This window comes from Calonectris borealis, chromosome 12, assembly GCF_964195595.1.
Source record: "Calonectris borealis chromosome 12, bCalBor7.hap1.2, whole genome shotgun sequence".
NCBI lineage: Eukaryota > Metazoa > Chordata > Aves > Procellariiformes > Procellariidae > Calonectris > Calonectris borealis.
In genome coordinates, this window is record NC_134323.1 from 16,461,921 (window position 1) to 16,482,790 (window position 20,870).

Here is a 20,870-nt window from a genome sequence, read left to right on the forward strand (position 1 = left end):
TCATTAGTGGCAATCAGTGCGCTGTTCAGTGCTAATACAGCCTCTGTAAAAGCAACCTGTCCCAGCTGAACTCAAAACGGAAACAGGAATTTCAGATGAGATGTGAGAACAAGGGGGTGCCTTATGCTACTGCCAGCTCAAGTATTAAACACATTTCGTAAGCAAGGAGTACAGCCAACCCTATCACCACACTTTTATAAAACTGACCTCAGTCAGTCCCTACTGAGATGTGTCTATGTGACTTGCTCTCAGAGCTGCTAAAGAGAATCTCTTGAAGCTTCTTGTTAAGTTCTTTGGAAGAGACATGGCACAAACTGGACTTAGGATTTTCCTACTCATAAGTATACTACTGCTGGATCAGACCATCAGCCAGGCTTCCAAATTCAAAGCCAGGAAGCACAGCAAACGTAGAGTGAAAGGTACTGGGTTTTAACTAGGAGGAGGGATAGAAGCTTATAGACTATGCAAGTTTACTATGTACTTAAATAACAGTGCATGAACCAGAAACTAACATTATACAAATGCTTATTAACAAAGGACAGTTGAGTCTATATTATATCTGTCTTTAAAGTATTTTTATGTGAGTTAGCGAAGCTAAAAATAAGGTGGCAGAATGAGTTATGTAAATAGAGATGTATAACAGTTGTAAATACATTGCTCTGTTACGCCTACTCATCTCTGTCGACATTATTTAGGACTCAGAAGTACAGCTGAGAGAGGACTCTGGCCGATCATGCTTAGTTAAGTAGTTATATTGACTAAGATCAGAGGAATGGAAATTCATGTACATATGGTGGAAAAGAGCAGAATAAAATATTCAGTCTCCAAGGGTTATTGTTCAGATTTTTGTACCATTTCCTAATTTTAACAAAATGTCTGTCTAATATTTGTGGAATATTACTTTACCTGTGTGACAAGTACTGTGAAATGGCAAGTCAAACTAATGAAAAAGAATTAGCAGGAAAAGATAAAGCATAAATTCCCAGAGCAAAGCTTACAGAGCAAATAAAAAAACGCTGAATGTTGTTTGGAAATGTCTGTGTATTTAATTTAAAGACTTATTTCTCACAAAAGAGGGTATGATGGAGGTTACACTAATGGCAAATATTTAAACTCCAAGTCAATGAAAAAACCACAGCTTTGATAAAGCCATTATACAATACGATTACACTGCTCTGGAGCTGTAGTTATATATACTTCCTTCTCCTTTTGAATCTCTCCAGTTTTCAGTTTGGTGTCCTAAGAACAGGCTGCTTATACATTTGTTTTGCCAGCACATTTGTCTGTCAACCTTCCACTACTTTTGAACTTGAAATGAAGAATGGAGCTCCTGAGGATAAGTTTTTCAATATTTTATGAAATTCAGAATGAGATCGGGAAAAAAACGAAGAGGAGGGGGGAAGAAAAAGAAAGGAAAAAAAAAAAAAAAAAGAGATCTGCATTAGTGTCCCACTATGAAAAGGTTGCACCAAGAGCTCAGCTTGTTCTGCTTTTTGCCTCTTTTGAAGCAGACAGGGGACATGGAGAAGCTACTGTGAACTGGGAATCGCAGGGAGGAGCATGGACTTAGTAACTGGGAGTCCTGCCTTGGGGAACCAGGGAGTCACGAAGAACAGCTGGGGTTATCCCCACAGGCAGTAGAGAATATGGAGAAAAGATGAGCTTTCTGGGGTGCTGGAGGATTAGGTCATGTAATACAGATCTGTAGAAACTGTGGTTTTGTTAGTTCTGCTACGTGTGAAAGAGCTTATTTATTCCTCATGTTCATTACTGTGGCTTCTGGAAGGTCTGGTTACTGCTGCAATCAAGTTGTCATCTTGTGCAATGGAAACATGACTGCTAGTTTTTGGATGGTGGTGGAGTATTATAATGATTAAGAAAAAAGAATGGAAAAGAGGACATGAAAACGGAGTTATGTGCAAATTAGCTTCTTTTCTTGTCCCACCATTTTCTTGGTGCTTTTGTAAGTGCTACAAAATGGTGATTCAGACTGAATTTGAGTGACTCAAATCACCAGGCCCTCTCTGTACTGACAGGGAGAGGAAGGCTCCTCCTGGGGAGAGGAAATTGCAGCTCAGCAAGCTTGTCTGCGTACATTCAGACTGTGAAGTTGGATTATAATAGTTGTTCCTCACTGTGCTCAAACAAGAGTTGTGTGAAACACAACTTGTGTCCTGCTATTATTTGTATGTCATATATACACACCATGCAGTACAGGTTCAAAAGTAAATAGGCAAAGTTTGCTGTAAATTAGATACTGGCATGCTAAATAACGATTAGCAGCAACAATCCATGGTTTTCAGTTACTAGGATACAGTCCAAATGAAAATGAGATTTAACCTATGAGGGTGAAAGGTAAAGGTGCGTGTTTTTTATAGGAACCTACAGGAATACTTTCACTAAGGAAAATTCTTTAAAAGAAATCAAAACATATCGCAGCAATGCAGAAACCATTGATATTCTGAAACAGCTTTTAACAAATAATTTTTAAATTTTTTTTTTTTTGCATACATATCTGTTCATTTCTCTGTATTTCTTTTATTTCAGAAAAAGATGACCTGAAGACCCAGATTGACAAATTGTGGCGAGAAGTAAATGCTCTGAAAGAAATGCAAGCACTTCAGACAGGTAAAGCAGCTTACACTGGTCAATGTCTTCCAAAAGTTATCACTGCCTTTCCTCTCTCCTTCACTCCCATCCTTCTCTTTAATGGGGATTTGTGACTGAGAAATACAACTCCTTAAGAGCATGGTATGCTGTAGCTGTAATGGCAAGACAAATGTTGACGGAAGCATTCAAGTAAAATCAAGTCTGAACTAATGGCATGCAAGTGATGATTCTTCACTAGGAGCAAGAACTACTTTTGTCTTTGCTATGCACAACCCCAAGCTGTGATTTTAGGTATAATCAGACAAAGGCAACACAATGAGGGTTGCTGGGTTTTAGAGTTTAGACGGTCAATGAGTTAGGTCCCCAGTTTTGATACGAACATGGGCTAACTGTCAAGGCAAAAGTATTTATGGAAAAGGCTAAGAATACCCCCAAAAGGAAGTTAAAAAGACTGAGCCTTTTTAAAGTGTGCTGTTTGTTGCATTCAAATGTGAATGTTGCCATAAAACTTCAAAGTAATACCCACTGTGGGTTCAGAAATATCCTGTATCAATGTGCAAAATCCTTTAAGTATTTAAATAGCCAGATGGAAATTTCCAAACAAAATAAGACGGGTAAATACACATGCACCTACTAGACAGTTGTGCTTTTTCACAGTTGTTGACACAAAACTTAACATTTAAACATGTACAAGAGGACACTACAGAGGAAATGACATCATTCACATGAAACAGAACATATTTTCCTTAGGGATGGTAATATCTGGGTTGTCCTGTTTTACGTCTTGGGTTACATAGAGCTTTTTGAGCTTTACAAAATATTTTTTTTTTAAATTTCTTATAAGAAGACTTCAGAAGTTTCTTAAAAGAGGGAGCCTGTGCTAGACAAGTAACTCTTGTTTAAAAGTAATTCTTGTATTGCTTCCAGAAGGAGCTTGAGAGTAAGCACGCAGTGGCTTAGAAATGAAACCAGAGACAGATTTTCTATCCTCAAAACTTATTTTGAGCTATATTCTAAATTCAGAACCCACACTGTTCAACTGGATTCCAAATTTGGCAAAAAGAGATCTATCACCCCTCTAGCTCTGACTGCATTTATTAATGGCCTTATGATACTTGAAAAAGGAGCTGCTTTTTTAGCTTATGGACATTTCCAAGACACACATTACAATCTGATTTTTTCTTTTGCTTGAATTTCCTAGGTCTCCTTTCTACATACTGTGAAATGTTGCCACACGCCATTTAGCAGCATATACTTTCTCCCTAAAGAGGGCCAGTCTCCATCATTACGGCAGCATTGTTGAAGTAGATAAGGTCTCTCTGATCTCTCTCATGAATATAAATTTGTTAAACATTTAGCAAATATGTTCATTATTTTTCTTTGGCCATTAGCAGTTGGAAAGGATAAAATTTGAAGGATAAGCCCTAATATAAAAGGATGACCCTGAAAATGCAGCTAAGGAATGCAATGAATACAACTGGAAATACTAAAAAACTGAGACATACAGAATATGGTCCAAAGTGGATTTCCATATCCTGTTGATCAGATACATAATTACTTTTTTACAAGAACAGATGACAGGAATTAGAAACAGATTATAGAAAACATCAGGACAGAAGATGTTCATATTGTTTCATGACATATTTCTAATATAAGTACAAGATGAGTTTAAGCAATAAATGAAATAATCTGGAAGTAGTCACATGCAGGATTCTAAAAATAACTGTTACAGGAGTTTATTCAAGGCCTTTGCTACCTTTCTCAGCGCAGAAGGAACACTCCTTTGAGGAGGATTCTCTTCTTGTACGTACTTTTCTTGGGAGAATCAGTTTTTCACATATCGGCATTAGGACAGCTGGAAAGCAAAGTTCAAGGATTCACTCCTGCAAGCCTGCCCACACAGACCCTGGGCTGGAAGAACTCTGACAGAGGTTCTGCAATGCAATTCCAGTTACAGAGCATATGCCAAATTAATGTTCTAGTACATTTGGACTTTACCAAGACTTCCCTGATATGTTCCAGTAGAACTAAAAGCAAACAGATTTATAAATGTAAATGTTTAGATTATTTGGTTCAGATTGTCATGCAAGCTCAGTAATAAGTGTACACTTTAAAAAAGTGTTTATAGATTTAAGTCACTTTCCAGCAATGTCTATCCCTTCAAACTCTAAATTCAAATGAGGTAAAGACCAGAAATTAAGAACTAAAGAGGTGAATGTGTACTCTTCTGCAGGTGGAAATATACTTTTATCAATCATCCAGACAGAGATTTGCATTATGAATTTCAAATCAATATTTTTCTGGTGAGCAGGACACATTTAAAAAAGCACTTCTCTGTCCTGCCTTTGTTTGCTAGGAACTAGGCTTAGTTAATGCATAAAACTTTTCTTTGGCACTTAAATATCATAAATATGAAAAGACCTTTAGATCTGTCTCTTTACTGTAAAGCCAAGTATAGATTTTTCTGATGACCAACCTACATCTGCCAACAATACAAACATCCATACCTCATCCATTCCATCAGTTTTAAGACTGATGAAATAAGGTAAAAATATGTGAAAGCAGGACTATTTGCTAAAAGAAGACATAAGATACACTGACAACAGGCCTGGATTATATTTTAGCAATCTGAAACAGCAAAATAAAAAAATCCTTGAGAGAATTACATTGCTGGAGGGAATCTGGGGCTCAAGATCATGCCTGAGGTTTATCAGCATAAACACAGGGAAGATTCTCCAAAGCACTATATGGTGTTAAGCCTGTCCTTCCTCTTAAGTGCCTCTTCTCTGGAGCAGCTATAAGAGCATGCTCTGCTTTTAGCCATCTCTTGTAGTCCAAGGTGCTTTGCAGAGTGCCTGTGAGCAGTCTGTTCAGACTTCCCAAAGGCACGCTAAAACGCTGGCTGCATACATGGTCTGACATGAACAGGATGAATAGCAGGGAAGTCTCATCTACTGCTACTTTCAGGCCCACTCTGTGGAGTCGAGCCTTTCACTTGCTGAGGGACTTGTCTGCTTAATTCCCAACATACCTTTAGAAAATTATTTTAGGAAACATTATTCAAACCTATAGCCCAAGCTTTTACTGAATGTGCAAACCAATATCTATTCACAGTCTGTCTTCGTGGGACAAAGGCCCATAAGAAGTGCTACCTCATATCAGAAGGCACCAGACATTTCCATGAAGCCAACGAAGACTGCATAGCCAAGGGAGGGACACTGGCTATCCCAAGGAATAATGATGAAACACAAAGTCTCCGAGATTATGGCAAGAAAAGTATGCCTAGAGTGTCTGAGTTTTGGTTGGGTGTCAATGACATGATAAATGAAGGCAAATTTGTTGATGTCAATGGCATGGCTCTACAGTACTTCAATTGGGATCGTGCCCAACCAAATGGGGGGAAGCGTGAAAACTGTGTCTTTTTTTCTCAGTCATCACAAGGCAAGTGGGTGGATGAAGTCTGCCGTACTGCCAAAAGATATATTTGTGAATTTCTGATCCCATAATTATATATACAAATGACCATGTTTTGAGTTATAACATGCAGTTTTTCTTGTTAGTAACCCCTCCCACTTAGACAGTGGCAAGTTAAAAATATCCATCTCCTCGCATTGTACTCACTCTTTCCTGAAACAGAAGTTTTCTCTATTAATTTATTTTCTATTCAGATGCTAAAAATGTTATGTTTAGTGAGTGCTCTCATTATGTACAGGAAAATATATAATATTTTGACCTACATTGTATCATATTTTGGCATATTATTTCAGCCTGATGTTCGGGTTGCTGGAATTCACCTCCTGTTTCTGTACTTTGTATCTCCATGGTAGGATAGTATTTACTTGAACTCAGAACTCTGGTGAATTTATTGAAAGTTTACAAAAGATTGCTGTATGGTGACATGTGCCAATATAAAATGTAGGGATCCTTTCAATTCCAGTGCTTAAGAGGGACTTTGGGATTATGTGAGCTCCTGTGAAAAATGGCCATCATCCTTAGAGTTTCACACTATGGATCTGTGACCAGGAGTTTTACCTATGGGTTAAGAAAGCCAAATGAAACAGAAAAATCTGATGTTAATTTTTAAACCACATGGAGTTAAAAGTGATACACTGCTAGAAAATGGGGGAAGTAGCTGTTCTAAAACATCAGTTAGTCTAAACATGTTTGCTTCTAAATGTCTCAATTATGGTTAAATATTAGATGTCATTCGGAACGTTCCCATAGAAGAAACCAGCCTGGGACTATACCATACCTCTACTATGTGATGCCTTAATAAGATGTGCAAAAGCCTTCTCTCCTGCAGGATCAGAAAGAGGCTTTAATTCAGACAATAACACTGCCTGAAAGCACAAGTAGAAAGGAAGATCCCCTTTCTGGGCACAACATCACCGCTCATTCACCTTTCCCCAATGGCAGGCAGCATGCCTGATTGGCACAAAAGAGTGGGCCCAAACCACAGCTTATTTGGCCACATGCAAATTTTTCCAATTTAACACCTGATATTTGAAAATGAAGTAAAATGCGCTGGTTATTTTTTACTGTTCTTAACCTCACAATAGAGATTTGCCTTCTTGTTATAAATAGCAGTTTCTCTCTTGTGTAAAGGAATTTCATTTTTGCCACTTGGAGGCTAATTCCTACTTTTTATCTTTTAGTTGTGCAAGATTTTCTTAAATTATGCAATAAATTTGCGATTACTGGTATTTAATTGTAGTAGTATTTTTGACAGCTTATGCATCCATGTGAAGGCCATTCTTTCCTAGGACTTTTCTTGAGGATTCAAAAGGGCTACCGTCTTTGGGCACTTTATACTATTTTTTTTTTTTTTTACTAGTGTACCTACATGCCACAGGACAAAATTTGGATTCCTGCTTGCTTAAGTGTTGTATGAGATGCAACTGTTCAACGCACTACTGCAACGTGCTGTAATTAATTTCATTTTCCAACACTTAATGTGTTTGTAAAATAGACCTGATTCTGAATTCTCTCACTTAGCTCGTGAGTTAAAATAAAGGAGCAAGGAGTCCCCAAATATCTCCAATTTTCTTTCAAAATCTACCAACTTTTGCTAAGGTTGGGATCAATATTCCTTTTACCTACATTTTAACATGATTAAAAGTCTGCAGTAATTTTGTATGGCTTGATTACCTCTGGCTTGTCTGAAACAAGTCAGTATCTCAGCATATCCCTACAGCCACAGTCGAATTGAAGATTCACCACAAATTCCAAAACTTGTTTACCTTTGAGGAGTTTACAAATTTATGTTCTAATCAATCTTTTCAGCCAAGCTTCTAAAGTTGTACGCAGGAATTGAAAATGTTTATAGATATTATTGGTGGATGTTTATCAACCAGTGGATACAGATACCAGAGACAGAAATAACTATTTGTTTAGTAGTGATTTACTGCACAAAGACAAAATCCACCATACAGAAATCAGTAATCAATTTGAAGATTCCCTGTGGAATGCTTAGTTAAGAAATAACAAAGGGACATAAAGTAAACCAGGAAAATGATGGAGGAAAACTCAGGTGGATAGAGTTGGAGAGGAGATGGCAGGAAAATAAAAAACTCCTCCAGAAATGCCTGCAATGGGAGTAAGACAGACAGAAAACGAAGTAGAAACACAGCAGGGAGACAAACTTTGTCCTGTCAAATTAACTGCCACTATCTTTCCTCTCAATGACCGAATGTGCCTGTGCAAAGTGAGCTCAGAGTGAGGATAAGTATTTGCTGTCTGGTAGGCCTGCTCTGACCCACTGCTGCACCAGTTCTTGTCCCCAGACCTTCGCTCCCTATCTTTCCTCTCTCCTGATAAACATGTGGTATTGCCCATCTTTTCCATTCAAGCAGATTAGGCTCTCTTCTCTGTACCATTCTCCCGCAATTAGTTTTTGAAATCCTGTGAGGTCTCCCAGTGACACTTTCCCTTCAAATTCCAACTCTGGGTTCCTCCTCTCTGCAAAAGTCACATAAAACTCTGCACCAGGGACCCCTGCTCCCCAGTAGATGCATGTACAGCTGGCAAAAGGGATGTAAGAGCCAGAGTTCCACATGCAACTGGGGTATTCTGCTCTGCAGATGGGTGCTGTGTCATGGAGTGAGCAGTCACTTAGTGATTTCCCATTTGCATCACGGTTCAGCTGGGAATTGCTTGGGTGACTGGGAATTCAACAGGACACACGATAGCAACTTTGATACGCATTACTGCAAAACCAACAACAGAAAGAGCTCCAACACTCACACCTAGTGGTATAACAGGAGAATGCAGAGTTTACAAAGTTTGAAGTGCCACTTAAATGCAATTACTGTAACAAATACTGCTTCTAGCTGCTTGCTAAACGAAAAAGGTCCCATGTAACGTGTCCAAACATCTATCAGCATCTTTGCAAGAAAATAGAAAATAAAATTTTTTGAAAGACTTTATACTAATTTTCAAAAGTGCTTAACATCATCTGCTAAACCTACATTCTTTTTATTTTTTATGGCCAATATTAGCAAATTTGCATTTTAGGCAGGAAAAAACTCAAATTGTTTCATGGACTCTATCTTGACAGACCAAGCAGTCATTGTGATAAAACCCTCAGGAACAGTTCCCTGAATATATGATATGACAACATAAAAAACCCTAAAACCATTCCTTGCATTGCAGCATCACAACAGGTTAAATAATATGTGATTTTTCTCCCCACTTATTTCATACTTATATTTGTCCTCCTACTTTGCATCTGATGTGTCCATGGATTTCCCTCCCCCTTTGTCTCACGCCAAGGGAGGTGTCATTCTTCCACCTTCCCACCCTAAAGGAACGCAAAGCTGGCTGTGGGCACCTAAGTGAGCGAGTTGCCTCCCCAGCCTTTATGACTCAATAACAGATGTTCACAGTCAATATAGGGTGGCACAGGGTTAGTTCACCACTCTCCGCTCCATCCCTAAGCAACTCATCTCTTATTAGAGCAAGAGGTTGTCCCTGGCATTGTTCACATCTCTTTGCTTTGCATTGCTATGTATTTTAGCAGTAATTTGTTTCTAGCATAAGAGCTGGTAGTCACAAGAGGTTGTCAGAAGGAGACACTCTTTCATCCTGTTCATTGCACATGATTATACACCCAGTATCATTTGGTCTGGCCTCAGTTGTGCTACATCTCACAGGATTTTCAACAACTCAGATTCATTCCTTCCTCTTTCTTTTTGACCACCTCAGCCCTGCCTATGTATATTATACCAGGCTGATCTTCATCCTGGTGAGCCTGCTGACACTGCCTGCTAGCAAGAGTCTGAGGCAGAAGAAAGACTGCCAGCACCAATGTCCAGCTGAGAGCTTAGCTGTATTACAGAGTTACCCTCCTTGGTCTGCTCCTGAAGGGAAAGTTCTGGTATTAACTGAGAGGTGCTCAGGAGCATCTCCCAAGCTTTCCAAACTGCACAGCAGAGCCCAAGGCTTGCTGATTTGCCCCTGACCTTCATTAGAGAGCTTAGTGGGGAGTATAAAACTCAAAGTAGAGCAGTTTGGAGTGGAAGGAAGTTACAATTCAAAGCCAAGCCCAGAGCAGGCCTTACACACAAGAATGTAAGCACAGTACTTTTATTTACTGGTATTTTCACCTTTCTCTCTTGACTTTTACTCCTTCCATTTATTTTTCTCCATATGTTCTTTCCCATAGTCTTCATACATACACATTAACCCCCTGGGAAGGAAAATCTTCTAAGAGCATAGAAGTTTGCTTCTGTAGCCAGATCTATAATTTAAAAGACTTTAAAGATCTATTCTTGAGTACTGACCCTAGTACCGGTGCAAAATTCAACCTTGTTAAACTCTTTCCATCCATCAGCAACATCCTAATATCTTGTGGGGCACTCAGTGTTTCTGAGGCACTGATGTTGCCCCAGTAAGCTCAGACCAGTTATGAAGTCGCCTGTTGCTATGTCACAGGGGCATATGATTTGTCTGAATCACACACTGCAACTGCCTAAATCTGCGTAATTACTGAAGGACAGCAATTGTATCTGCGAACAACATGAAACAACCTCAGAGAGCCTTACCTTTGAATAGCAATGAGCAAGGGGGATTCCTCGGTAGGAGCAAAGAGCCTTAACAGGAACCTCTGCTCATATTTAAGCTCAGCTCAAGCTTGTTAGCATACATCAAGCACCCATCCCCCCTTATGCTTGGGTTGCAGTGAAAAGTTCTCAGCTGTGCTTGAGGCACAGGTTCTCTGATGGATTAATGTGTGCTGTGGATTTCAGCAGCAGAAGCTTTAAAAATAAAACTAAATGGAAATCTGTTAAAATATTAGGAAATGGTTTCAAATTTCAGCTTCTTGGTCTTAATATCCAATTTAAGCCTTCTTCTGGGATTAAGCTAGCTCTACAGACCGCAGAGATGGCTGTGGTATCGGGAAAGCTGTGTTCCTTCCACTGCAGGGGTGTTTATAAAAGGAGAAATTCCTCTTGTACTAGTTTGGAGGATGTAATCCCAGATAAAATTTCTGCATCCCAGCTGGAAGCACCTTTCTGTGCTCAGCAGACCAGGCATATGTGTACCTAGGTGAGCTCAAAGCCTTCAATAGCCTGGATTAGCCCACTGGGAGCAGGAGCCTACTGAGCACAGGACACAGATGGGGGTTACATGCACAGCCACCACCTGTATACAAAAACCCTCTTTACTTGCATCACAGGCATAAAGCTTCCTGCCTTGCAACCTCTCTGAGGAGAAACGTGCCATGCAGAACAGAAGTATTATAGGGGTTTTGCTGTGCCTCGTTTGAACTGCACAAGAATTTTGTCATTAGTACAAGCCTTGTCGCTCCACCTTTGGAAAGAGGCAAACAATCTGCTTCAAGGAGTCCCAAATCTTCTTACTGATCACTATCAACACATGAAAAAGGAATATCTGCCATGAATCAAACTAGCCTTGCTGGTGACCAAGTAACTTGCAGATAGGCTGTTGAAGATCACATTTTAAAGTAAAAATGTGATGCACAATCTTAGATTTCTGTTTGTGCTAATAGCTGGATGACTGCTTACAAATTGAGGCAGAATTTGGCCCACGTAGGCTTAGCTAAATCTCTAACAGTTCCGGCACTATTTTCTGGAAAAAAAAAAAAACAAAGGCTTAACTATGCATACTTTCTTCTTTAAAGGAACTCTACTTCTTTTTCTGTTTATTTCTTCCCCTCTGTGGCCTGCAATTACTTCTCAAAGTTTGGAAATATTTCCTTCTTTATTGATTTTCTATTTACTATATAGGAGTTTTTGATAGACTTTCTCCTACAAAGCCTCCATAGCTTCTCTTTTCTTGTTAAATTCCATCTTGTGGATCACTTTAGAGAAGGATAAAAGCAGTAGTAGATCTTGGAAACTAAATGATGGGTACCTTAGAAACAGTTTATTGCACTGATAAATATAACACCAATCTCACTTAGTGTTGTCTACCCAAAAGATAACTTCCCTGGAGTTATGGTCTTGATACAGCATTCCTCCTCCCAGCCAAGTTTTAGGCAGGAGGGGATGGCTTGAGGGTAGATTCAGACTAGATATAAGGAAGAAACTTTTTATGATGAGGGTGGTGAAAGGCTGCTTTTGCGCTTCCCCCGTACACGCAGGCAGCACTCACCGTCCACCCGACGGTGGCTCCCGGGGCACAGAGCCGCATCCCGGGGCACCGGGACCTGCCGGTCCGGGAAACGCAGAGCTCCGCAATGGCCAGCCGGCTACTAGGAGGGCTTTTTTTTTTTTTTTTTTTTTTTTTTTAGCTGATTTTTTTGTGGCCACGCCGAAGCGCTGGGCCTGGACTCCCAGGCAGCGCCCCGGGGCGGGGCGGCGCTCGGGGCGGTGCTGCGCGGGGCGCTGTCCGCCGCGCCCGGTGCTGAAGCTGCCCGCGGAGGAGGCGCGCAGCGTCCGGCCCTGGAGGCGAGGAGCGAGTCACCCGCTGAGCACCGCGGAGAGGAGGAGACCGTGGTGGGCGCCCCTTCCCCTGCGACTGTCCCAAAGGGGGATTCGCAGAGCGGGAAGGCTCCCACTGGCTGTACGGCAGAGGCTCGGTGGGGTTTCGGCCCTAGCCCCGCCTGGGAGCAGGGCTGCTACACTTAGCCCCTAGACTCCTTCCGGAGTCTTTACCCTCCAGCCTCTGCTCCTGCGTGAGTGCTGCATCTCCTGCGCGGCACCCGTTGGCAAAACCAGTTTATCACTCTTTGAAATATGTAGGATTTTAGGAAATTTTCTTTAAGTTAAGTTTTTGGGGTAACGTTTGCCAAGTTTTTGTTGAGCTGGAGTTAGTGTGCAATGTCAGGAGTATTGCTCTTCTGTGAGATGTTGTTCAAGACATCTAGAAAATCAGTTGAAATGTGTCTTTGATCACAGTTTCTGTCTAGACAAAAAGATATTCGCCATGTATTAAACATGCTGGTAAGAAAATGTACCCCTGCTAGTCCTGCTGTCTGCTTTTGGAGGAATGGCGTGCAATAAGAATATGAGAAGGAGGAGAAAGAGGAGTTTCTTAAGAATCCTGAGAAAGGAAAGAGATAAGGATTTAAAAAGCAAGTTGTTTTCTTAGGGCAGAATCAGCTTTAACCAGAAGCGCCCAGCAGCTGCAGAACTAGCCCTTTTCAAAAGATGACTGATTTGTTTAATCTTTCCCTATATGTAACCAGAGTTACTTATTCCAACTTAAAATATTAGCATGTCCTGTGTTCAGGACCTTCTTGTGTACATGGTAAAACAATGTGCCTGTTCCAAAAAGTCTAGATAGACAAAAGGAAGATTATCATCCCTATTTTACAAAGGGGAATCGGAAGCATTAAGAAATTAAGGATTGAAATAAAGCATTGTCGAGCAAGGAAGAGAAAATGAAATCTTCTGGACCCAGTATCTCAGCTGCTAGGTTAACTTTCTTTGCCAAGAGTCAGATCTGAGGTGTGATGATGAAATGAATACCCCCATCCCGAGAGCAGCAGTTGAGTGTGCACATGTGGGAGTAGCACAAGGACTGGCCAGGCTGAAGGATCCAGGTGCCAGATAACAAAGATGGCAGCTGGGAGAGTGAGGAGGGCAAGCACTGTTCCTGCCAGAACTACCCTCTCCTCTGACAGAGACCCTGAATTTCCCTCTGTGCTTGTTTTGGCTGGAGTAGAGTTAATTTCCTTCATAGTAGCTAGTATGGGGCTGTGTTTTGGATTTGTGCTGAAACAGTGTTGATAACACAGGGATGTTTTCGTTACTGCTGAGCAGTGCTCACACACAGTCAAGGCCTTTTCTGCCTCTCACCCCACCCCACCAGCGAGGAGGCTGGGGGGGCACAAGAAGTTGGGAGGGGACATAGCCGGGACAGCTGACCCCAACTGACCAAAGGGATATTCCATACCATATGACGTCATGCTCAGCATATAAAGCTGGGGGAAAAAGAAGGAAGGGGAGGACGTTCAGAGTGATGGCGTTTGTCTTCCCAAGTCACCGTTACTCGTGATGGAGCCCTGCTTTCCTGGAGATGGCTGAACACCTGCCTGCCAATGGGAAGCAGTGAATGAATTCCTTGTTTTGCTTTGCTTGCGCGTGCTGCTTTTGCTTTACCTATTAAACTGTCTTTATCTGAACCCAATTTACTCTTCCAATTCTCTCCCCCATCCCACCGCGGGGGGGGAGTGAGCGAGCAGCTGTGTGGTGCTTAGCTGCCAGCTGCGGTTAAACCATGACATCCTCCTATGAAAAAGCCCATATCAAATTAACTTTATTTTTGATTCTTGGGTCAGGTAATGCTATGTCAAGCATTCAATTGATAAACATTGTATTTCATATTTACTCCAGTACATCTAGAATAATTATGTTAGTGTGAGCTATGTGATTAGTATAGCCAATACTGAGTTACAGTTGAACTGCTCTATAAATCTAACATGCTGTTAAACTAATTATCATCTTATATTTTTTAGCTGAGCAATCAGTCTAAGCTAGCTAAAGCAATGTGAAAAATATCAAGATTAAAACCATGAAACAAACTGTGGCTAGTATCTAATTAGGCAGAGAACAATACGGTGAAGTGCAAACATGGATACTGCAAGCGAATTTATTTTAGGAAATCTGTCCAAGTTTGAGAAGGCACTATTTCAGTTAATTTCACTGTAGTCTGCTGAAGACTGAGATATTTGTCGTGGTTCAAATATGTATTGTACATTTATAATGTTACAATTTTAATTGGTTAGAGAAATGGAAAGAAGAGAAAACTAATTCTGTTCCTATTGCATAAATGTTACACAAAGTTAAACCATTTCTTACAAAAATATGGCTAATGCAAAGATTTAAGACTGTGTAGTCTGTAGTCTCTAGGTATAATTATGTTGGTACACTAGATGAGAAACAGCCTCCTCTGTTCCAAGCACCAAGGTCAGAAGTTCAAACATTATCTTCAAAGGTATTTACTCATGCTTAAGTTTATCTTGGCTCTGGAGTTATTGACATTATCAACCCATTCTTATTGTTAATCATCATACGTATTACCTGCAACCATCCAGTATGTTCTTTTGCTGATTAAAACACAACATTTGCTGAGAATATTGCTTACTAAGAATTACTGTAACCATTTTGGAACATTATAAAAGATAGTTGCAAGGCATTGCTAAGAGGCCCTTTGGCCACCATAAATCCCACATTTCATAAAATCTGTTGTGTAAAGACAATTATGTGAACATTGCTTAGTCTCCAGTTCATGAAAACTTTGGTACTAATTCTATGCAAAGACCTCAGTGGAATTTCTCCACTGCTTTGAATGAAATTAAATTCTAATTGCTTAATCACCTAGGCTGCATCCCATGTCTATAAAATGGAACATATATAACTAGTTCAAAGTGTTATCAGGTGCAAAATTTTACTAATACTGCTGCAGTTCTTTGAGATCTTTCTAAAGAATTGGCAGGTGTGTTTAGTCTGGACAAGGGATCTTTCAAATGAGGTGTAATGTTTTTGTTTATGTTTTCTTGTAACTTATTCCTAATGAGCTTAACTGACATAGGACTACATTTTCATAGGTTGTTTTGCTGGTATACCTATTATAAAGAACGTGAACCACTTAATGCATTTTCCCTAGCAAATGTAAAATAATGACGTAGGAATATCATTTTTTTAAAAAATTATTTTTCAGGTGATCCCGTAAGGAAGCATTTATCTTGAGACTGGCCAAAAAAACCTCTGGTAGTGGATGGATCTTGTGGAGAATCCAGTTCAGTTCTCAGGATCAGCCCAGATTACATTGTGGAATCTTGGAATGCATATGGAGCAAATGCAACTTTTGAGATCAGAGACAGGTAACAAAGAAAACAGCTTCAGCTTTCTTTTGTACACTCTGCTATAGAGGCACTGTGATGCATGGAAGACAATGGGGTCATAGGGATTTTACAAGCATGTGAATCTTCCCAAACTTTTGTCTGCTCATCACTACGATTTTTCCTACCATATTTTTGCCAATATACGGCAATTAAGTAACATCCACTGGATCTTGCTGACATAGCAGAGACACTAGGAGACATAATGTAGTCCTTACCCACCAGAAAACAAGCTTTGCTGCTTTTTTTCAACTTTTTAAATCCAGATTTTTCATTCTTCATTAGATGCCCTACTGAAACTCGATATTCTACTAGTGTTAAATTAAAACCAGATGGTTTCTTAGGAAATATAAAGCGTATCTGTGCGCGCATGTGTGTACACAACTGTTCAATAATGTTAATGACTGGAATCTAAGTCCATGAGTACACTTCTAGTAAGAGTTAATAAAGAAACTGCTAATAGCACCTTACATGAGCAGTGTGTACCATACATCACTATGCCTCAACCTGGATCACTGATGGTTTGCCAGACATCACAAGGTAGCCTGCTAAATGGTCTCTCTCCCATCCAAAAAATGGTCTCACAAACAATCCTATACGCATGACCAAATTATCAGGGCAAAATAAAAGGGGATACGTTAATATGAATCATAAAATACAATAAATTAATATGAAAGACATTATGGCAGTGATGCACAAAATAGTCCATTTCTACAGGACTAGGCAGTCAGCATTTTATTCAGGATAGTAGGTGGCCCTTTGTTTTTAGAAAGGTTGAGAAGTACTCTAAGCACATCAGAAGAGCTTTTTATAGTTATAAGCAATTTATTGGTTGGCTGGTCCATGTAATAGTTGTTTATTAAGGCATACATTAAGCATTCTGTAACCTTTAACAAATTATTTATAAGTGTTAATTAATGAAAAACATCTTTTTGTTAGCATGTGGCCAGCATCATTAATCTGTTCTCAATATCATGAAAGACAGATACCCCCAAGTCTCATTCAGCTTTCTTGGCAAGTAGAAATAAGTAGGAGTGAGTAAGCAAGGTTACATATGAAACATTGATTAGAAGGAAATGATTACCATATGAATTGGGTAATTCTACTGAAATATTAAGGGAAGGTGATAAGAATAGAATGTTCTCGAGACTCTTACAGTTTCCTTTCCCACGCATTGCATTAGTAGTATTGCAGTGTTAATCCATTCAGTCATTGAAAGAAAAGAGAAAAAGGCCATTGGTGAATAGGCAGCGAAATGTCAAGCTTTACACAAGATGCAGATGTTCTTCATTATGCAGGGTACAAAAACTCTGAGAAAGGAGCTCATTAGTAGAGCTGGGTGAATAATGGGTTGTCTGGTTTTGTGGTCAAACCAAAAAAGCCAGGAGGGGAAAAATTATCAAACTAAGCAGAAAATTTTTAGGGTTTTTAAAAATTTTATTTTCTTGGAGGGAAGAAGAAAGAGAGATTGGATGCAGTGAAGGGGGGTAGGGCAAAAGGAACCAAAAAAAATGAAAAGCTTATCTTTGATCAGCTTCGCCTGGTAGCAATTGTACAAGCTATCCTCTCCAAAACAGCTGATGATAACAGATACTTCTCAGGATAGAATGAATAGGGTATGTCCACAATCTAAATCCTCTAAGTTACATGTCCTGAGACAGATAGACATGAGCTTCCTTTTTGGAAGCTATGTAGTCACTAAGCATGGAGCTGAGAAGCTCTGCTGACGACAACTGTCTGCCTCAGATGCTATAGGTGCACCTTTTGTCTTTAAACTCAATCCTGAGAAAGCAAAAGCACACCAACTGCCATAATCTGTGACTGTTTCACAAGTCTTCCTTAGCTGCCATGTCAACCAGGCAGTATTAAAATGTGATTTTAATACTATCTTTTTGTCATGGTACAGTAAACTTTGCTGGGAATATGTTGGTAATGTAAGAGCCTCTGCTTCTCTTGTGCTTCTTCCGACCTTCTTGCTCAATAGTGGTATGTATACTGCGTAGGCATCTCTGCTCCCCTTCTTGTGTCAACTAGGACAGGTCCTCACATTCTTGTGTAAGATCAAGATACAATTGACTTTTATTGAGGAAAAAGTTAAATAGTATGTTATCAAGCTCTGCTCCCAAAGGAATCACACTTGTTATTAGAAGCTAATGTATAATGTGAAAAACATTCAGGAATATGATCTTTATCTGAGAGGACTGAGAACTGCTTTTTAATACTGTCATATGCTACATTTGTTGAATATTTGTAGCAGAAGATCCCCAAGAGTCTTGTGTCTGGCTTAGCGATACAAAAGTGTGTTTTTGAAGATTTTTATTAACACATTTTCAGGGTTTCATTCTACCACCAAAGATAAAGTAATTGTGAAGAGTTTTGTGAGTTTCATCAGAGATTTAAAATGCTGGATTCTCTCCAACTACAGAATAGAGGCTCCAGCATAGAAATGTTTCATGCCAAGAAAAGCAATTTAAACATGAGTAATGAGGGCACATTGTTAACCATTACTCTTTAAAGATCTATTTTTCATTTTTAAAGGCTGCACAAGCACAGACTATTTTTGGAAGTAGCTTTCCCTTTGGTCCCTCTTCAAATCCACAGAACATATATTCTCATTCAGTAAGGAAAGATGAATACCTTAATTCAAACATCTTGTACAATAAAAGCTAGACTTTCAAGGGAACTCATGACCAGGTTTTTAAGAGTACATTCAGACTCAAGACCCAACGTTCAACAGCATTCAACACTCAATAACTTAAGCCCTTTTGAAAATCCAGCTACTTGGTTCCAACATGAAATTTTAGCCATTTGAAATTTTTCCTCCGATAGGGACATACAATTCAGTGAAACGCACTGTGTTTTCCAGGTCATTATGTAACACTTGAAATGAAATCCAATGTATCCATTAATTTGCACTTCCATAAATGCTTTTGTTCTCATTAGATCATCTTAACACTAAGTTAGTAGATTAAGCAACTGTGACTGCTTTTTTGTTACTGAATTACAGAATCAGTAGATGTCAGGAATGTAAATGAATGTACTGCTAGCCTTTTACTGAATTCAAATTGATTTTCAGGCAGAACGAAAATTGGCTGAAGGACCATAAACAGAAGATAATAGACCACTGAGGAGAAGTACCCAGTGAAATGCCTCAGGGACACGCATTAGGCCTCACGCTATTTAATTCATTTTATTTAGATGACAAGGCTGACTCTACAGGACACATTTTCAGCTCTGTGAGACTGTAGACCATGTAACTTCAAACAAAGAAACATAACTAATGATTGACACAGAAATTTTACAAAAACAAGGTGTTTGTCACTAGTCTGTGTTGCCAGGCTTCTCTCTATTCCTTCTCACACTCAGTAAGCCTTATATGAGGAGCCCTTTTCTATTGGGCTAGCCCGTCATAACCCACACGTGCCCTAAGAATTGTTTTGCCATGATTTTGTGTTATAGGCCTTACACCAAAATTTGCATGATACGTTTTTTGCAGAAGGTCATGTGCAGTATGAATGAAATCCAGCTGAATTTAGATAGTTGGTCCCTTTCCCCTGCATTCGTGGATATTTTTCTAAGAGGTACAGTATCACTCACGCCAAGCATATGGATATTCTGAACCAGTTGATGAAGCATCTTTAAAATTGAGTTCTATCAGACAGCTTGAAATGCTGTGACAGGGTTGTATGTAACATATATTGAGGAAGAATTCCCACAGTCTTATCAAGGAAATAAAGTTATTACCGCAAACCAGATGTGATGCACTTCACTGGGATGGCCGTTAAGAGATTCAGAGAGAGAAGGAAACAAAAGCAACATTTTTAAATAGATAAACAAACAGTGTACAGTCATCCAAAGGTAACTGAGAGGGGGGTGTAGAAGGACTTATGATACTTCTTTATGCAACTGTAGTACACACTTGTCCTGGTTTCGGCTGGGATAGGGTTAAATTTCTTCCTAGTGCTGTGTTTTGGATTTAGTACGAGGAGAATGTTGATAACACACTGATGTTTTCAGTTGTTGCTAAGTGCCCTCCTAGTCCAAGGACAGCTCCCGTGCCTACTGACTGAGCTAGGTACACAAGATGGGAGGGAACATAATCAGGACAGCCAGCCCAGCTGGCTAATGGGGTATTCCATACCATGTGACGTCATGCTCAGTATATGAAGGGTAGGCGTGATCCAGGAAGTACCGATCGCTACTTGGTTATCGGTCAGCGCGGGTGGTGAGAAATTGCATTGTGCATCACTAATTTTGTATATTTTATCATTATCATTATTATTTTCCTTTTTTTCCCTGTTCTATTAAACTGTCTTTATCTCAACCCACGAGTTTTTTCTCACTCGTACCCTTCCGATTCTCTCCCCGTCCCGCTGGGGGTGGGGGGAGTGAGTGAGCGGCTGCGTGGTATTTGGCTGCCTGCCAGGTTAAACCGCGACAGTCCTTTTTGGCGCCCAACGTGGGGCACGAAGGGTTGAGATAACGACACATCTGACCCGAACGGGTTAAAACAAATTTGTTATAAGCATTCATTATATCAATTTAGTACTCGATGTTCACAATGTTGATTTATTTGCTCTCAGAGTTTTTGGATCTGTTCTTGCAGTTGTGGTATATAGCACCTTACTGGCTGTCTATACTGCTGATTATCAGTTTGTATGTGGGGTTGGTCATCTCTGGGAAATGGATTAAGGTCATTGCTTTGCTATACTGTGTGACCTGGCTTTATGTTATGATAAAATTATTGGTCACGAGCCTGTACTCAGCACTGCCATCATTCCTGTTCTTCAGGAGCTATCTTTTGGAAACTATTAATAATTACACTTTTTACGTCTTCACCTCAGAGGATGAATTTAGGGCGGAGACAGGATGGGACACTTTCTCCCACTTGTTCACCTTCCCCTCCATATCTTCAGAAACTCCTTTTTCTTCTATCCTCTTCATGAAGACG

General features: G+C 39.8%; 1 protein-coding gene across 1 annotated transcript; it reads left to right on the forward strand.

Annotated features, from left to right (window-relative positions):
* Positions 1 to 304: 304 nt before the first annotated feature.
* Positions 305 to 6,116, forward strand: CLEC3A (C-type lectin domain family 3 member A). Its single transcript, XM_075160727.1, has 3 exons — positions 305 to 419; positions 2,548 to 2,628; positions 5,725 to 6,116. The coding sequence occupies exons 1-3, from the start codon at positions 305 to 307 to the stop codon at positions 6,114 to 6,116; spliced, it is 588 nt and encodes a 195-aa protein (XP_075016828.1).
* Positions 6,117 to 20,870: the final 14,754 nt, after the last annotated feature.